This window comes from Oxyura jamaicensis, chromosome 12, assembly GCF_011077185.1.
Source record: "Oxyura jamaicensis isolate SHBP4307 breed ruddy duck chromosome 12, BPBGC_Ojam_1.0, whole genome shotgun sequence".
In the NCBI taxonomy this organism is placed as follows: Eukaryota; Metazoa; Chordata; class Aves; order Anseriformes; family Anatidae; genus Oxyura; species Oxyura jamaicensis.
In genome coordinates, this window is record NC_048904.1 from 12697278 (window position 1) to 12714361 (window position 17084).

The 17084-nt window shown below is 46.1% G+C and overlaps 1 protein-coding gene and 2 long non-coding RNA genes across 4 annotated transcripts in view; 2 read left to right on the forward strand and 1 right to left on the reverse strand.

Annotated features, from left to right (window-relative positions):
• On the forward strand, positions 1-10952 carry SLC25A20 (solute carrier family 25 member 20). The gene is made up of 9 exons (XM_035337962.1): positions 1-237; positions 742-834; positions 2680-2807; positions 4943-5033; positions 5971-6088; positions 7037-7109; positions 7648-7757; positions 9159-9283; positions 9809-10952. Exons 1-9 carry the CDS (start codon positions 133-135, stop codon positions 9869-9871), a joined length of 906 nt encoding a protein of 301 aa, XP_035193853.1. The 5' UTR covers positions 1-132; the 3' UTR covers positions 9872-10952.
• Positions 8184-17084, reverse strand: part of LOC118173434 — a 23430-nt gene continuing 14529 nt past the window's right edge. The window contains exons 2-3 of one of the 2 annotated variants that reach the window (XR_004754183.1): positions 11295-15523; positions 8184-8194 (exon numbers count right to left, since the gene is read on the reverse strand). This is a non-coding gene — a long non-coding RNA (uncharacterized LOC118173434). Of the gene's footprint in view, positions 8195-10174; positions 15524-17084 lie in introns of those variants that run through there. The other variant, XR_004754184.1, reaches the window with a different exon arrangement.
• LOC118173435 lies at positions 14113-16543 on the forward strand. The gene is made up of 3 exons (XR_004754185.1): positions 14113-14248; positions 14461-14570; positions 15444-16543. It is a non-coding gene; the product is annotated as an uncharacterized LOC118173435 (long non-coding RNA).

Sequence of the window (17084 nt, forward strand, 5' to 3'; positions counted from 1 at the left end):
CACTGGGGGAAAGGTCGCGGGGCGGCGGGGGCGGCGCTCGCTCGAGCGGGGACGGAACGGCCCGGCCCGGCCCCGGCTCTGCCACAAGCCCCGCCGCCGCCGTCGCTTCCACGAGCCGCTGCCGCCGCCGCCATGGCTGAGCAGCCGCAGCCCATCAGTCCCGTGAAGAACTTCTTCGCCGGCGGCTTCGGCGGCGTGTGCCTGGTGTTCGTGGGGCACCCGCTGGACACCATCAAGGTGAGGGGGGGGGAGGCGGTGAGGCGGTGAGGGCTGCGGGGACTGCGCTTCCCAGCGGGCACCGCGCGGGGCGCACCTGCGCGGAGCGGGAGGACTACAACTCCCGGCGTGCCCCGCGGGGAGGTGAGGACTACAACTCCCGGCGTGCCCCGCGAGGCGGTGGGGCGCCCCCTGCCGGCTTGGGGGGGGGGGGCTGCAGCGCTCCCCTGGGGCTGCGGGCGGGGGTTGGACAGCGCCCGGCTGGTAATTGGCTGCACTAATTAACCACCTCGGCTGTTAAACGCTCGCCTTGGTCTCTTCTATAAAGGCTAAAGTGTTATCTACAGGCTAAAGCAGGCCGTCACCCGCGCTGTGAAGGCTGCTCCCGCTACCTGCTGGCCGCAGGGAGATGTTCCCGAGGTGCCACCACGCAGTACGGCGATGCTCCGTACGGCGATGCTCCACAGACCCACGTTCCACAGACCCACGTTCCACAGACCCACGTTTCTTCTTCCTCCCTGCCAGGTCAGACTGCAGACCCAGCCCAAGCCGCAGCCCGGGCAGCCCCCGCTCTATTCTGGGACCTTTGACTGCTTCAGGAAGACTCTGGTTGGAGAGGTACCGCCAAGCTGTCACTTGTTCCGTGCGTCACGGGAGCGGGGCCGTGTGGGAGTGTCCCCCCGGGGCTGTACAAGTCTTGGCTTATCGGCTGAGTTGATTCTAATTAAAACGTTTCGTCAGTTGACAGAACTTGAAGGGAGAGCTCGCTGGTAACGCTCAGCATGCGCTTGTTCCAAATTTAGCTCTCGTTGTTTTGTTAGGAAGTGCTTTTGGTACAAAATATCACGATATTAACGTCTGGAGTGACAGACTGCAGTTAAAACTGGCTTTGTTGTAGTTGGTGGCACCGTGCTGGAAGTCCTAAAACGGACGACGGCTTTTGTTGATTCAAGCAGTACTTTTACTTTCTTCTGTGATCTATCTATGAGAAGGCAGAGGAACATTTGTTTCAATTATAGATGATGATACACTTTTTATTATTTTTTTTGACTAAGGGGACAATTAGAGCAGGTTTGATCAATCTTCTTCAGAAGGCAGACCGCAGTTCTCGCTCCGGGACCGGCCATATCATGTGACTGAACTATAGTCTGTTTTGTTTTTAGAAAGGCACGCAGCCGTGGTTTAAAGACTTTAAGTGGCACAGAATCCACTCAGCTGCTTCATACGTTTTTCCAGTGGCTATTTACTATTTGGAAATAATGACTGTAAAGCCCAAGTGTTTATTTACTCATCTTAAGTCTGTTTTCTAACCATTGGATCTTGTTAGGTAACTCCCTACTAAATGAATGAGCCGTCTCATATCTGAAATCTCCTTTCATGATGGCATTCGCAGGCTGTTTTATAACCAAAGTAAATCTCGATTCCCTGGTCTCTCCCACAAAGCACTGAATTGCTCTGCTAGCTCTGAATCCGTTGCGGTTTTTAACACCCCTGCTGCAGCACGGACGTCAGAGCTGAACTGTAATAACAGCCTTCTGATTTGGCGCTCAGAAGTAACACTGCCTCTCCACTCCTCCTCAATACTCATCTGTTTCTGTGAGGAAATCCGAAGCTTCTCTTTCAAGTCATTTTGTTTCCCATTGCTCACGGGAAGGTTGAGCAGGAATGTCTGATTTTTGTGAACCCGACAGGATTTCGTTACAGAGCCGGCTGTGTCTGTAAGCATCTGGACACCCGTTGGCACACTCTGACTTAGTTTGGGGAGGAGGGAGGAGGAGTGGATTGACTAGCAAATATTTAATTTGTGTACCTAGCCTTTATCTGGACAGATCAGTGCTTCCTTTTCATAAGAAAAAAAAATCACTTCAAAGGCAAGGTAAATGAAATAAACGCTGCTGCTGGGTCTGCATTAGAATTTTTCCATGGGTGCAGCCTGATGAAGGGAAACATCAGGGATGCAAATTTGTATGGTGAAAGCTTTGATTTACAGAAGGAAAGGAAGAATGATTTCCTCTCGAACTCGTTCCAAACTGAGTCTGCGTGGGAAGTAAAGTAGCTCAGGTTAGTCTCCCTGGCTCTTCCTTTAGCTGAAGAGTGAATTTATTCCGGCGTTCTCAGGTTCAGTGTCAGGTTCAAATGACTTATCAATAAAGCACATGTGCATTTTTTTGCTTGTACCTGAGAGAAAGGACTTTTTGAGCCAGTCTAATAGGAGGTTCATTCAGGACCGGTGTTGGAACAGCGGCGTGTTCAAGGTTCCGGTGTTCTCCAGGAAGGACAGCTTTCCTCTGCACCACTTAGACGCGTATAATTGTAAACCAACAATAGATGCTGGAATTCCTCTGATCAATATGACTGGCTAGCTGATGTTAGCTTGTACCGTAGCATTTTGCTTGTCGATAAATTGAAATGTGTGCAAAGCGTATGCCAAAAGAGTAATTCTTCTGATGGGGTTTCTTGCAGGGAGTCCGAGGCTTGTACAGAGGAATGGCAGCTCCTATTATCGGAGTGACCCCCATGTTTGCTGTGTGCTTCTTTGGATTTGGCTTGGGAAAAAGACTCCAGCAGAGAAAACCTGATGATGTTTTGACGTGAGTTTCGGAGTTAAGCAGGGAGTTGGGAAAGGCACCCTGAGGCTCTTGCAGCTTCTTCATCGTCACACTTCGAGTTGTGGTGTAAATCTGTCTCTTCTCTTAGGTTATAAATATAGTCCTGAAAAATAAAACACTCGTGTGTTTTAATGCTTCTGGAAGCGTGGGACTGGTAGCACGGGCTAAAAACAGCCCGCATGTGGGCAGGTGCTATGCAATTCCCTTTCTACGCAAGAGCGAGCCATTAAGGAACAATTCCATTTTTGTGGAGCACAGTGGGAGTTACCTAATGATAGCCTGCGAACACTCGCTGTTAACAGAAGCTAAGGAATAAATCCTTTTGTGGTCAAGCAGCTTTGACGAAATTGACATTCACAAATCCCGATTCTCTCTTCCCTGCTAGCTGTGACTCTTGCTGGGCCCTTAGTTTAGGGTTTTGTTACTAATTTCCAAAAAGCAGTGTTTATGAGCAGCCTTCCTCTCAGACACGTCTAACCTTATTGAAAAGAGAAGGGAAACTAAGGAAGCTCTGTATTGCTAACTTACGCCCGAGGATAACTCTCCCGTAAGTGCTCCCTTAACTTCTTTGCTGAACTGTGATTTATAGCTCCCCAGGAATAGAACTGCAGCTTAGCAACATTTCGTGCTATTATTTGTGCAATACGTAGGAGCCCTGTCGGAAAGCGGGGGTCCATTGTGTCGAGCCGAGCGTGGTGGGGTGGGGAGGGACGGTTTCTGTTGGAGCCTTGCCTGCCGTCTGGGTGGTGTGAGCACACCTGGCATGGGGCGAGCTCCCTCTGCTTGGGTCGTGCGGAGGGAGGCAGGGCACCGCTGGCTTGCCTTGCTCTTCAGTTTACCACGGTGGCATCATCGTGCAGGCAAGGCCAAAGAGTAAGACAGGGAGTTGGTAAAGACTGGAGAATTCAAGGAAACAAACGGGCCGTGGGCTTACTGCCAGGAGCCTGAACACCTCAGGGCTTTGTTTTGCACAAATCATATCAAAGGGAAGTTAATGGGAAGGCAGAGAAGCCCAGGGTAGTCTTTTGACTGTTTATGTAGAACTCCTCCCGCTGTTCTGCCTTGGAGAGGAAGAGCACAGGTCAACAACTAGGTGGTAAATCTGTCATTGTGCACAACTGTGCCCCTTAGGTGCACTTTACACAGCAAGATACGGCACTCCTGGCATGTGAGGGCCAAAAAGAAAAGGCAGACTTAGCACCATGGTTGTGGGTCTGAGGCAGGCAGGAGGGCAGTGGTTCACCACGCTGATTTTGCAGGGAGTTTTTGGAAGGAAGGAGATGGAAAGAAACCTGAGGAGCCTACTCTATCTTTTCTGAGGCTGAATAATCTCAAGGTGAGCTAGAAAACTCAAAGCTTAGTCTGAGCAGGAGGTGCATGTGAAGTGGTGGGGGAGGTTTGAAAGGTCTGGAAGGTGGGAGTGGAGAAAATTGGATGGGAATTTAAGAGTAAAGAAAGGTGTAAGAACTGGAAAACCTGAATAGAATGCCATCTCTTTGGCGAATGGAGACAAGGGGAAGGTGTGGAATTTAATTGAGATATTAGATCTTACTAGGGAAGGGTTGGATGTCAAAACACATTTGTGATGCAGAAAGCCTGTTTAAGGGATTTCTGTCAGACTTTTCCATGTGAAAGTAGGTGCAGAGTGTGTGGGGATGATGCAGGTTGGTGGGACAGACTCGACAATGGCACAGAACCTCTGAGAGGTTACAGGAATGAGGCTATTGACTGCACAAGCAGGACGAAACGTGGAGGCTGAGGTCACTGAGAAGAATATGGGAGACTGTGGGAAGAAGAGACTGTTGAGAATAAAAATCAATGGGGAACACTGTACAAAAACCGCAAGTGTGAGGAATATTAGCAAATACAACAGCTGTGAAGAGCTGACTTATGGTTGCTGTGGGAACCAGGGCTTTGAATCCTAGAGATCTTAAATGTTTAGCTGTAATTATGCATTGATGAGGCACTTCTGCACTGATCAAAAGCAGCGGATGCATTTCTAGTTCCACTGCCAACCTTGTATGGAGCAGAATAATCTTGTGATACCCAAGTCCTTCTGCCCTTCATTTCCTATGTGCTGTGCTGTGTTAGGGTCTCACTTCTGTTTCCTCTGGCAGATATCCTCAGCTGTTTGCAGCTGGCATGTTGTCAGGAGTGTTCACAACAGTGATCATGGCTCCGGGAGAGAGAATTAAGTGCCTTTTACAGGTAAGGAATTGGCTGATGGTGACAGGAGTTTAACGTTAGTGGCCTTGACTTTCCACACCAGGAACAACTTTGGTTAGTGTATTCGCTCTGTTCTGGTTTTTGACGGGACTGAGACAACTGTCACTTAATGCAGCTGTGTCACGAAGAAGCATTACACACCGTGACAGTATAAGTACACACGGCTTTCGCTGCTCCATTCACTTCACAGAGCACAAGCCTCACACTGTGTGGCATCATATGAGGCAGCAGGGGATGACTCAGTCTGCTTTAAAGTATGGAAAAGTACAGCTCTTCAGAATGAAACTTTCTCTAAAAAAAATAATTAAAAAATGCTGAACTACTAGGTCAGAAGACTTCCTATTGTAAAGATTTTCCCATGTTCTTGACAAGTTCCCAATACATAACTGAGGAAAGTGCTTCAAAATACATGGGATGTTTTTTTAATGTTTGGGTGACTGCTGGCTCTACACCTCCTCAAGCATTTTTTAGAGCATTGTAGGAAAATGTATACCTGAACAAATGCAAACGCTGTCGGTAGCAGAGATGGGAAGGTTTGCTTATGTCGGGCTCTCCTGAGCTCTTTTAGCGTGGTGGTGTGTATACACATGCAAATTGTTTGGATTCTCTAAATTATTTTAAGGCTACTTTTTGTCAGTATGAGTATTACCAAACTGGTTTCAGTTGTTTCAGACTTAACACTGGCAAAAAATAAGGGATAATCTAGCCACTGCATGGACAATAAACATATCCTCAGCTTGAGTGGGAGAGTGCTCTTTGAGGAAATGACGCGGAGGCTCCATGTGCAGGAGTGCCTACGGAATGAGTATGCACTCCTTCCTCTCTGCAAACGTGCATGTGGCTTTCTAATTACTGACTAAATGATTGTTCACCAGCCAGAAACCTTCACTAGCCAGAAACTGTCACTTTAATCCTTCAGATCCAGGCAGCTACAGGTGAAACTAAATACACTGGCTCTTTGGACTGTGCAAAACAGCTGTACCGCGAGGCTGGGATTCGCGGCGTGTACAAGGGGACAGTGCTCACCCTCATGAGAGGTAACCGATGGAAACGTTCTGGTGCTGCTTCATCTTGGGGTACTTGAAGATAAGAAGTCTGGCAGAGTATCATGGGTCTCACTGTCCCTTTAGCCAGTTGGAGACGCTTTGTCACCCTTTATTTTTTTTTGCAGTCTTTGGAGTTATTCCAGTGCCTCAAAGGGACTGAGAAATAAACATGAGATTCTCAGTGAGCAAGGAAGAGATGAGATGACAAGGATCAGAGGGATATAGGAAATAATTAAGACATGAGAAACCCATAGGAATTAAAAGAGAGGAGCAGAGAACAAAGAAAAAAGAAAAATACAGAAGTGGGCTTTTTTTCTTGGGAGAAGTGTTGCGAGTGCTGTCTGTGACTGCTGTATAATAACGATTGCTTTAAAAGATATGATTGAAGCAGTTACGCTTTTTAACCTTTTGAGTGTGGGTTATTTTGGATTGGGATGTCAACCCTACTCAGCAACAGTAACAAAGTAATTGTGCCAGAGGTTGGTTGTCCAGCTTAGGCATGAGCTAAGAATGAGCTGTGGAAATATCTTAAAGCAAAACCAAACCTATCAATAACAACAGCAACGAATCCAGAAATCCAGCTTTGTTAGAACAAATAGTGTGCCAAACTCGTAGCTTCTGAACTGCTCCAGTCTGCTATGGAGCAATTAAGAAAGCTTTGAGCTGTCCCAGCTTAATGGCTGGGTTACAATCTGATTTGAAGGACTGCCAACCAAAGCGTTCAAGGTATTTTTCTAGTTCTTCCCTTCATCACCTGCTGTCCTTGAGAAAGTTCAGGTTCCTCCATTTCCAGAGCAACAGCTTTTTTTGTTTGCAGGGAATGCTCAGAAAAGGAATCTGGATGTATTTAGAGGTGTTGCTGAGTTGGCATGGGACTCCTGTGTCTCTAGGCTTCGTTTTGTTTCCCACTACTCAAAGATTTTGTTGTTTACCCACTAGATGTTCCAGCCAGTGGAATGTACTTCATGACGTACGAATGGCTGAAGAACATTCTGACCCCTGAGGGAAAGAGGTTAGTGAAATCCCATAGTCAGCGATTCCTGGACTAGCCAGACACTGTTGTTTAATTTCTCCAGTGAAGAAGGGATTTAGAGCAGTATCATTAAAATAACCCCCCCCAGAAAATTGCTCACTCGTTGTGAGTTGTGTTGTTTTGGCCTGGGGTTAACTGACAGAACAGTATTCTGTGTTTTGCTCAGACTCTAACCTTGGATCTTATTAGCCAAGTAAAGAATATTTGGAGTAGCTCTTTGCTCTTTCACCCCTGTGTGTGTGCAAAAAGATGGTTTGTTTGTTTTGTGTCCCATTTCAGTCTTCCCCTGCAGAGCATTTTGTGCTTGTGTTGCTGAATTAAAGGATTTGAACCTTTAGGGTGGAGCTGGCAAGTTTTTGCCCAGAGGACTCCAATTCTTGCTCAGATACTGCACTCTTGTATCTGCAGCACTGTGCTGCCTTCTGGCTGTCTTTGGTTGTCACTTTAGTCATAACAGATGAGTTTTTACTATTTATTTATTTATTTATTTTTTCCTCCCACCCCAACTCTGCCACAGCGTGAGTGACCTCAGCGCGCCGAGGATCCTCTTTGCTGGGGGCTTGGCTGGGATCTTCAACTGGGCAGTGGCCATTCCACCAGACGTGCTGAAGTCCCGTTTCCAGACCGGTGAGCAGTACGCCAGCTTGTCATGGCCACGCTCAGTGCCGTGTCCCGGGAATAGGCTGGACAGTGATGGATGCCATCTGAGCCTCTTCCTGGGTGGGACGTAGCCTGTCTTGAGACAAATACATGAAAAACCTGAGTGCGTTCCTAGCTTTTTAGTTGGTTTCCTTGCAAATTGTTGGCAAATCAGGCTCTCCTTCTTTCTCTGCCTCCCTACTGATACGGTGATCCCCATTTTAGATACCTGTTCTGAAATCTAAGCGTGGAAATCATAATAATAGAACCAGGTGTCATGACTGCTTTATTACAAATGAAAGTCTTTGAAGGGTTTGTTGCTTCACTTCAGACACAGCTGTGTAAATTCTAGCCTGTGCTGCCTGCAGTGTTGCAGTAACTGGGTGTGCCTTGCTGAGAGCATTGCTTTTGGACTAACAAAGCTGCTCGAAGTAGCTGTGGCCTAGTTATAGTGAGGATGGCCCCAGGCTTTGAGCTTCAGTGGAGTTTGAGTTCTTCACTGGTTTCTCCGGGAGTGCTATTCAGTGCTTATTTTTACTAAGGCTCTCCTGTAGTCTCTGCCTGTGGACTCAGCTCTCCACTGGACATCTTTTGTGATCATGATGATTTAGTGCAGGAAACTTCTTTTTCCTGTGAGTAGTGGCTGCTGTGGTTGGCTGTTGTACGGAGGGCTATGTGTGAAAGACATTGCATCTTTACATCCTTGTTCCACTGAGCCAACCTACAATGCTGCTTTGAAGATGACGTGGTTTCGTGGTGGTTCCATTTAATTGGGTTGTTTTGCAGAAGGCTGGTTCAGAGGGCTGGCAGAGGCATTGCTTTCCAGAGGTGTCAGGAGAAGGAAGAACCTGTTCTGTGAATAGAATACGTTTTCAGCAAATCTTTGTGACATCAGCATTAAATTAGCCCGTGCATTTCACTTGAAATTTGTTGCTCTTCTTGGCTGGGGCCACGTGATAGGATCATTTTCTGCTTCTTATTATCTAGCTTCATCAGTTATTATTGATGGCCTTCCTATCTCTTGGGAGAGCTGTCATCAGCAGTGAGAGTAACAGCTCAGGCATCCAATCCTGACAAAAGTGAGTTTCCTTTCTTCTTCCCCCACCCTCCAGATGTCTTAATTATGTAAATTCTTTCTGGTGATGGTGAGCACTTAGCTTCTGTTTACTGAGCCTTTTGTAAGCCAGCTGTATTATTTCTTTGCTTTTGACTGGAATAAGTCATTTTCCCAAGCTGATACTTTCACGACATGGCTTCAGCAGCGCTTGGATTCTGGTGACACTTAGATGGTGTAGCAATACAAACCTGTTGAAAATCCTGGGCTGTTAAATATGCCATCGGTATTTGTGACTGCCATACAGCATAGCTCATGTATTTCTTCTCTTGCAGCTCCTCCAGGAAAATACCCAAATGGCTTTAGAGACGTACTGAGAGAACTTATCAGAGAGGAGGGAGTTGCATCTCTCTATAAAGGCTTCACAGCTGTCATGATCAGGGCATTTCCTGCTAATGCGGTAAGTAAATTGCAGTTCCAGATGGGTTTTGGGGACATGGCCATCCGGTGCATATCTGTAGTCTGTGGGGGAGATGACTAGCTGCTTCCTGTTGTACCACCTCAGTGAGATTCTCATCACTGGAGGTACTTTGGGCTGTTGGTGTCTGCATTCTGAAGTGTACCTCAATCCAGGCGGAACTACCAACCAAACCAACAAGTTCTAAGCTGTGTATGAAAGCCCTTTGACTTATCCTGACAGTATTTCATGTCTGATTATACATCCACCGGTAGAATACGGAAATTTGTGGATAAGTTTGGACTGGCTTCTCCTTCAATAAATAACGAACTTAATGGATTAGATGTTCTGCATTTGTATCTTTTCATACAATATAGCAGAATTCTTGCCTCTGGTACAAGACTCTTTTTGCTCTCTTCCTCCTCCCGTATCAGCCGTGTCAGGTGTTTATAGTGCTACATTCAGAAGGCTTGTGTGGATTAGTTTTTCTAAAATCCTGATTTGTTCTGTATGTTCTCTCTTTTCCAGGCATGTTTCCTTGGTTTTGAAGTTGCTATGAAGTTCCTTAACTGGATCGCACCAGGTCTGTGAAGACTGCAAAGTCTTTGAAAATCAGAGAAGAGAGGGAAGAGAGTACGAGTCTGCCTCAAAGGAATAAATGAATGATCACTTGAAGTTTCAGGAATGATTGCTTGCCTAATACCTTTTTGCCTTCCTCATATTCTTTAGGTGGTGCTATGTGCCGTTCAGAAATGTAAAGCCGTAACTCTGAAATAGAGTTGATGAGGAGTTAAAGGTGATACACCTGTCTTCTGAGCCAATATACCACAGCAGTAATGCTGCTAACAGACACGCTACACACACTACCTTAAGTACTTCCTCATGGAAGAAGAGTTTTCCTAAATATTAATTCTTTATTTACTGAAGAAACATAGAAATGAATGCTGAAAAACTTATTAGGCAGTGTGTGCTTAACTTTCAGGGCATAAGTTAGCAGCTGCACATACTATAGTATTGACAATCGATGTCAAGTAGCGTTCTTACTTCTTGCAGTTTTTTCAGTTGTCTGTTTGCATGTTGACAGCAAACCCTACATGCGTGTGATGCAGCAAACACAGAACTAAGCAGGTGAGGTTAGAGTTAGGTTTGGGTGGGTTGAGGGGCATTACAGATACCTTACAGGATATTGCACGCTTACCTTTTCTGCGGAACTAAGGGGAAAAATAAATTATGCTCAAACGTTTGCAGTAAACTTCACTAAGGTCGCCAGTGGGGAAATGTTTACCTGAACTTTTCTCGGAAATCCCTTTGTCACTTTCTGTCCCATTGAACATATCCCAAATGTGATCTCACAAGAACAGCGCAATTCATAACAGCCCTTGATGTACTCAATGAAATGTTGCATCCTGCAGTTCAGAAATTTTAACAGGACTTCTAAGAACTCAAACTAAGAACTCTGACACGAGGGGGGTTCATGAAGGTGACACTGGCTCTGCCATCTTGTCTAACGTTATTCTAACTCCTGTTCCTCGGTTTTATTGTAATACTATGGAGCACAATCACATTTTAATTTGAGAAATGACTAATCCTAACAAGCAAAAAGCACTTTTAATTTCTCCTAGTTTTGATGCAATGTTGTCAGAACTCAATAAAGCTAGCTGCTGTTCGGCTACAACGTGTGCTTTGGTTTATTTTTGCATGGTTGGCTTTGCAAAAGTTTTCCAATTCTTAATTCTGCGAGGTGAATGGGAAATAAGTTGTGCCGTGCTGTGTTTAATCTCTAACGCTTTGCATCTTAGCTTCTGAATTTCTGGGCTCTTTGAGCCCAGAGGCCTGGAAATGAATGCCCTGCACCTAACATTCATTTTACAAGTCCTCATGGGTGCTGTGTTGCACCTGAAGCTCTTAAGCTATAAAGCCAGACACTAAATAACTCGTCTGTGGAAAGGATTTTGTGTCTTTCAGAAAAAGAACTGGACACAAATGCAGGGGAATAGAAACGACCTGTACTGACACCCCACAGAAAAGGCAACTGAGAGGTTGCCCTTGATCCTCTGTGGGCCTGTTGGGCTGTGCCATAAAGAAACAGTCCTCACCTTGGCTTTCCACAGATGGGATCTTTCCTCAGTACATCCCACCCAATGCTGCTTCAGAAGCTCTGAATTCCATTTTCCTTCCCAATTCTTAGGAAGGACCAGAAGGGAACCTGCCTTCCCCAGAGTCCACCTTGGTGATTTACCTTTGGGAGGGGGTTGGAGGTGTCAAACCATTGAGAGAGCCCGTGGGGTGGGACAAGCATGGTTGCTTGGAGTTGGCTCTGCGTTCTCCCTGCCTTATCGCCAGCTGCAGACCTTCCCCACTGCCTAGGAACCTGCTGCTGCTCCTGCCTCTCAAATCACTGCAGCTATGGATGAATGAAATGCTTAAAGCACAAACGCTGAGTTAACACTGGTTCAGAGAAGCAGCAGTTAAAGGACGTTAATCTCTGAGATGTTTTAAACACAAATCTAGGTTTGCTGAGGCTAAATCCAAACTTGTTTCAAGAGGAACAGGTCTGTGCTTCCTAACAACCCAACGCTCTCTCTGTGCTGCCTTGGCTCCCCATCTGCTCTGGTCATCTTTCTGCCTGCAATGCCTAGTAGATTTCTGTCAGCTTTAAGAAGTTTCATGAAGCTGTTTTTTTATTATTTTATTATTATTTTTTTTTCCTTTCCTTCCCTCTTAAGTTATGTGTTCCAGAAATACTGACACTTGTTGGGAGGGACAGATGTGCACATGCTCTCAAAATTCCAAACACCTGCCTGTTCCAGCTGTCCTGTCATCGTGGGCAGATCCTGATCTCATAGGAAGAACTGCAACAACCGTCCTGGTTGTGAGTGCTGTTTAATTTTTTTTATTTTTATTTTTCGATTGCCCAGCAGATGGCTGTCTGGGGCTGTCAGCGAGATGGACAAACCCGCAGATCTGAAGAAGTCAAGGTCGGAAGCAAGCAAGCAAGCACACCAGCTGGTGCCCACGGGCTGCTGCTTCCTTTAGTGGCAGCTGTAGCTTTGTGTCAGGCTGCAGAAGTTTTATGGCCAGCAGGACAGACAGGCAGCTGGAAGGGAGGAGCCTCTTCTCCCCGTATATCCTGGAGAGGAAAGCAGTCAGCCTCCTGGCTTAACAATAACCCGTGCCGAGGGGGAATGGGAGATCTGCTACGAGCCAGGCACTGAGGAGCCTTCTCGGTGTGCGTGCTGTCCTGTTGTTTGGCACTCCAAGTGCTTGAACCTTGGCTGTGCCTCCACCAGGTCAGGCTCACTTGCCCGTAGCCTGCAGCAGGACTTGCTCTGAAAGATACTTCAGTTCTTACTAGTCACTGTAAACCATCTATCTCCCTTCTACCAAGCTATCCCTCTGATGCCTTTTCTTTCATTTCTTTTTTTTAGCACTTCAGATCCTTTTTCCAATTTCAATTATCCTAATTATATTCTTCCCAAGCTGAAGTTTTCGGAGAGCTTTGCATTTTGCATAATAAAATTCTGGCTGTTTAACATGCTCGATTCCATTTGGTGCTTTTAGATCAGTAAAATACAGAAGATGGAGATCGGGAACAGCGGCTGCTTTCCAACACCAGTGGTGGGAGGAGAAAAGTTTTGGGTAGGGTGCCTGGGAATGTTTAAAAAGCTGCTCGTGTCTCAGATTCTGCCATGCAAAATTTGCCAAATGACTATCCCCTCTTTCTGTGCAGCAGACACTGCCTTGAGAAAGCACCCAGTGGAAGCGAGGGAATGGGCTGCAGGGCAGAGTACACTGCGTGATGCTGCGTGCTTGAAATGGAACAGCATTTCTAATGCAGCGCCATTTGTGTATGACTGCAGACATTTCCCATCAGCTTGGTGTTACAATAGTTCTGCAACTATATCTCAAACCTGGTAAAAACCTTAATTAGAAGATGGATAGGAATTTTACTAACATCTCTACATTCAGACAGTTCAGTTTAAGCAGTTTATAACTCACAGGTTCTCACTAGGCTTACTGGAAACATGGCTATAAAGATCAGTATCAAAGTTACAGCAATAGGCTACAGATAAGCTTTACTTCCCTTTGTAGATAGCAGTTTGAATGTAAATTTGCTGAAGTACACGATGCTGTTGCTAACCCTAGGTATGGCTGATTGGAGGGCTGAAATGTTGAGCTGTGCAACGAGCTGACTTCCCTTCCTTATCAGAGCCTGAGTGCAGGCTTCTCTAGCAGGGCTGCTGTGCTGCGTTTGAGAGAAGCTGCACACAAGCTGTTGATACCTAAGTAAATTTTGAGCTGCCTGGTTATGAACACCCCAATGCTGAATGCAGATCCCAGCAGCAGCATTTCTTTTTTCTAATACTGTTTCCTAATAGTTATTTATCAGCGGCAGGTGCCCGCTCTTCCTCTCTGCATTAATACAGTCAAAATATATTAAACTTCCATTTAGCCTTGAGTAGTTTTTCTCTGCAAAGTCAGGGAAACCAATTTTCTGTCCCTTCTTATCTTTAATCCCTATATAGATTTCAGCAGAACCAGCTGAAATGCTGAAAAGGTGTAAAACTACAGCGAGTCCTTCTGCTCAGGTTAAGCCAATGCGGCTGAAAAAAGCTCCCAACTGCCTGCATAGACAAATCCTAAAAAAACACTTCCCTCTGAAACACAATCCTCCCCGCTCATTCCCCCCCTCCCCACTCACCCTTGACTCTGTATCAATCACTGCCAGGCAATTATCTGATTTGCTGACTGCCTCCTGGCCGGAGCCAAAGTTCAGGAACTGGCAACTGATGGGAGATCTCTCGGAGGAAGGGAACTGGCTGTTCTCAGAGCGCCTTCGCTCACTTCCCAGCAGCTGCGGGCGTGCTTAGTTTCAAGACACCACGGGCTTTGGTAACGTGGTTGAACTCTGGCTCCAACAGCAGAGGCTTCTCTTGGAAAGGAGCCTGAAGCTGCCCCAGGCAATAGGTAGGAGAGGAGGGAACACGGAGACCTGGGTCTCCTCCTGCTTCGATAGAGCCAGCACCGCAGGGAAACAGGTGGCCTGCTGCTGCTGCTGAGGTGGGGAAGGTGCATACAGAAACTACTGTGCAGCCTTCCCAGCAGCAGCAGTCTCTGTCCTTACCCACCTCGTGAGTACAGGTGCAGAAAGCTGAGCTTTCCCAGCCTCTTTTTCCCAGGTCCACCCTGTTTCCATTCAGCAAAAGCTGCGTTGGGACTACAAGGTTCGGTTTCATCTGTGCCAGCGAGGAGCATGGAGGTGGTTCTGCTTCTTCAGGAGGCATCACGGGTGAGGCACGGTGTGACAGCATTGATGTGAAATGTTTGTCTCTTTTGAGAAGAGTGATACCTTGTAATATGGACTAGTTATCTTGTGTGCCGATTAAAAATTGCTTTTTTCCCCACATTTTCCTACCTGTGGGTCCAGCTGAAGGAATGAACCACTCTCATGTCACAAGCACTGTTTGTTCCAAAAGCACAGAGTCACTCCTGGTGCTTCTCTCAGCAACTATAACAAAATGAACACATTCAATTTTCTAGCTGTACTTGGCCCGTGCAGTTAAGGACACAATTGGGGGTGGCTCTGTATTTTCCAGCTTTACGGGAATTGCAGCAGCAATTAATCACCAAAGCCTGATACTAATAGCTTGGTAGGTAAGGCATGACAAACAGGGACCCAAGGTGAGCTGTTCCTGGGGAGGTCAGGGACAGAGGTTTCCTCCTCCACGTCAGAGGCAGCACCAGTGTCCACGAGGCAGAGGAGGGGGTTTGTTGCCAGCTCTCCTGTGGTTCAACAGTTGTGCATTGCTGGTGCAGCCCCGCCATGTGAGCAAGCAGCTGTCAGCTTGGCAGCACAGGAATGTTTGTAAATGACAGAGGTGTTTGTTGGCATGGGAGACTGCCTCGTCCCAGGGACTGACCTGTGCAGCACTCACGAAGTTTTGTCTGAGGCTTCAGAAGCAGGAGCGTGTAGAGAATTGTGCAGGGAACAGTCCTGATGGGAAGCAGATCACGAAGCCTGGCTCCCCCACAGCTCCCTGAAACAGCGGCTCAGGCATAAGCAAAACAGGCAGGAGCCAGAGCCACCTCATGGACTGATCCAGTATCTTCAGGACACATTGAATCATTTGGGGAAAGTGAGGTCTCTGTGCCTCTTTTGCAGATTAAAGTCTGTTCTTCCAGGATAATGTCTATCCACATTTTCCAACGGCACGGTCAGAGGACATTCCTCTGTTGGGAAATCTGCAAACAAAAGGAAAATTTGTCTTTTTAGCTTTGTTTCCTAGTGAAGAATTTATTACGGCTAAGGTTGCTCTTTCTGGAAAATATAAAAGCATAACTGTGTCACTAGGAACTGCCTTACTTAATCAGACCAAAGATCTCCTAGCCCCAAGCTCTGCCGCCAGTTAGAGGAGCAGGAGGCACAAAGCACTGCAGCACTTCGCCAGCCCGCACCTCCAGCTGTGCCAAGCCACATCCACAGCTGAGGGACGTGCTGAGCTCCAGACTGCATCCGTGCCTTTGCATTTCAGAACTCTGGACTCAATTTTCATTACAACCACCTTTTGGACACCTTTCTAGCTTTGGCCTCTATAATATCCAACAACAGCAAGTTGCAGCTTGTTCTACACACTATTATTTTTTTTTTTTTTTGTCAGAAAGTTTATTCCAGGTCATAGTTTCTTTAAAGTCATATTGATATTTTCTATTTTATTCTCTAATATTTTCCCCTGGGCACTGGCAGGGCTGATAAATTAAATTTGGTATTGATTTTTAAATATGCTTAAGAAGTTTCCTTATCGAGTAGTTGGCCAGCATTCTGCCTCCTATAGGTTCTTCCATAATTAAAACCGTCTGTCTGGTCCATCATCTCAGATAAATTTGAATTATCTGGAAAAAATACTTTTCCTAAATTGACAGTGTTCTTTGCTGAAGGTGGTGTACAGATTTGTAAAGGATTTTTTTTGTTTGTTTTTAACTTAATCCACGTAACCTAGCAACATTTACACCATCAATAAACAAGTACTATTTTGCTGAGGAAAAGAATGCCCAACCCATTGTTTTTCACTCTGTTGGTAGTAGTGGCAATATTCACAATTCCCAGTGCACTGCACTTAGAGAGTCTTTTTCTTATTTCATATTCCTTTTAGTCACACTTCAGCTCACCTGCTGAAGCTTTGTTCAGAATAATTACAAGATACCGAAGAGAGATATCCATGGAAAACGCTCGCCTTGATTTTTCTGTTTAGTTTTTCTGTTGGTTGTTAAAGGAGCTCTTTAGCATATTAGTCATATGGCTGCTCTAGATTCTCTGAAATCTGACTGCTAGGAAACTTGAAATCTGCTAAATGTTTGCTCACAAGTATTTTCTGACGGTAGCACCTTGGCAACCATGTAACTTTTGAAATTTGCCAAAATTTGCTTCGAAGAGGAGGATCTGCTCAAAATCACTGGTTTCCTGTGATGTTTGTTTTAAGGAAATGTGAGGGCAAACCGCGGCACAAACCCCACCTAGATGATGGTGGTGATAAAAACAGGAAATCCAGTTCCTTTAGGTACATAGCTGCTTTCACGTTGTCACAGGCAATCAATGAAAAAACTTCACAGAAACGATGGCTGAAGAGCCATCATCTAGCCGCTTCCCAGGCACCAAGACAGCTTCATCTGAGCTTCGTTGGTATCACTGAATCACTGAAGGGATGGAGGAGGAAGGTTCAGCTGGGAGAGGACTTTGCACAGGAAGCTCTGTTTCGGTCCCTCACAGCCTTTTCTGAGTCAAATGATCACAGAAATCGCTCTGACC

Bases quoted from the DNA above. Each gene is read 5' to 3' on its own strand.
- SLC25A20 (XM_035337962.1), top strand. From the start codon at position 133: ATGGCTGAGCAGCCGCAGCCCATCAGTCCCGTGAAGAACTTCTTCGCC. The intron at 835-2,679 runs GTACCGCCAAGC...GGTTTCTTGCAG, and splicing joins GGAAGACTCTGGTTGGAGAG to GGAGTCCGAGGCTTGTACAG. The intron at 5,034-5,970 runs GTAAGGAATTGG...TTAATCCTTCAG, and splicing joins GAATTAAGTGCCTTTTACAG to ATCCAGGCAGCTACAGGTGA.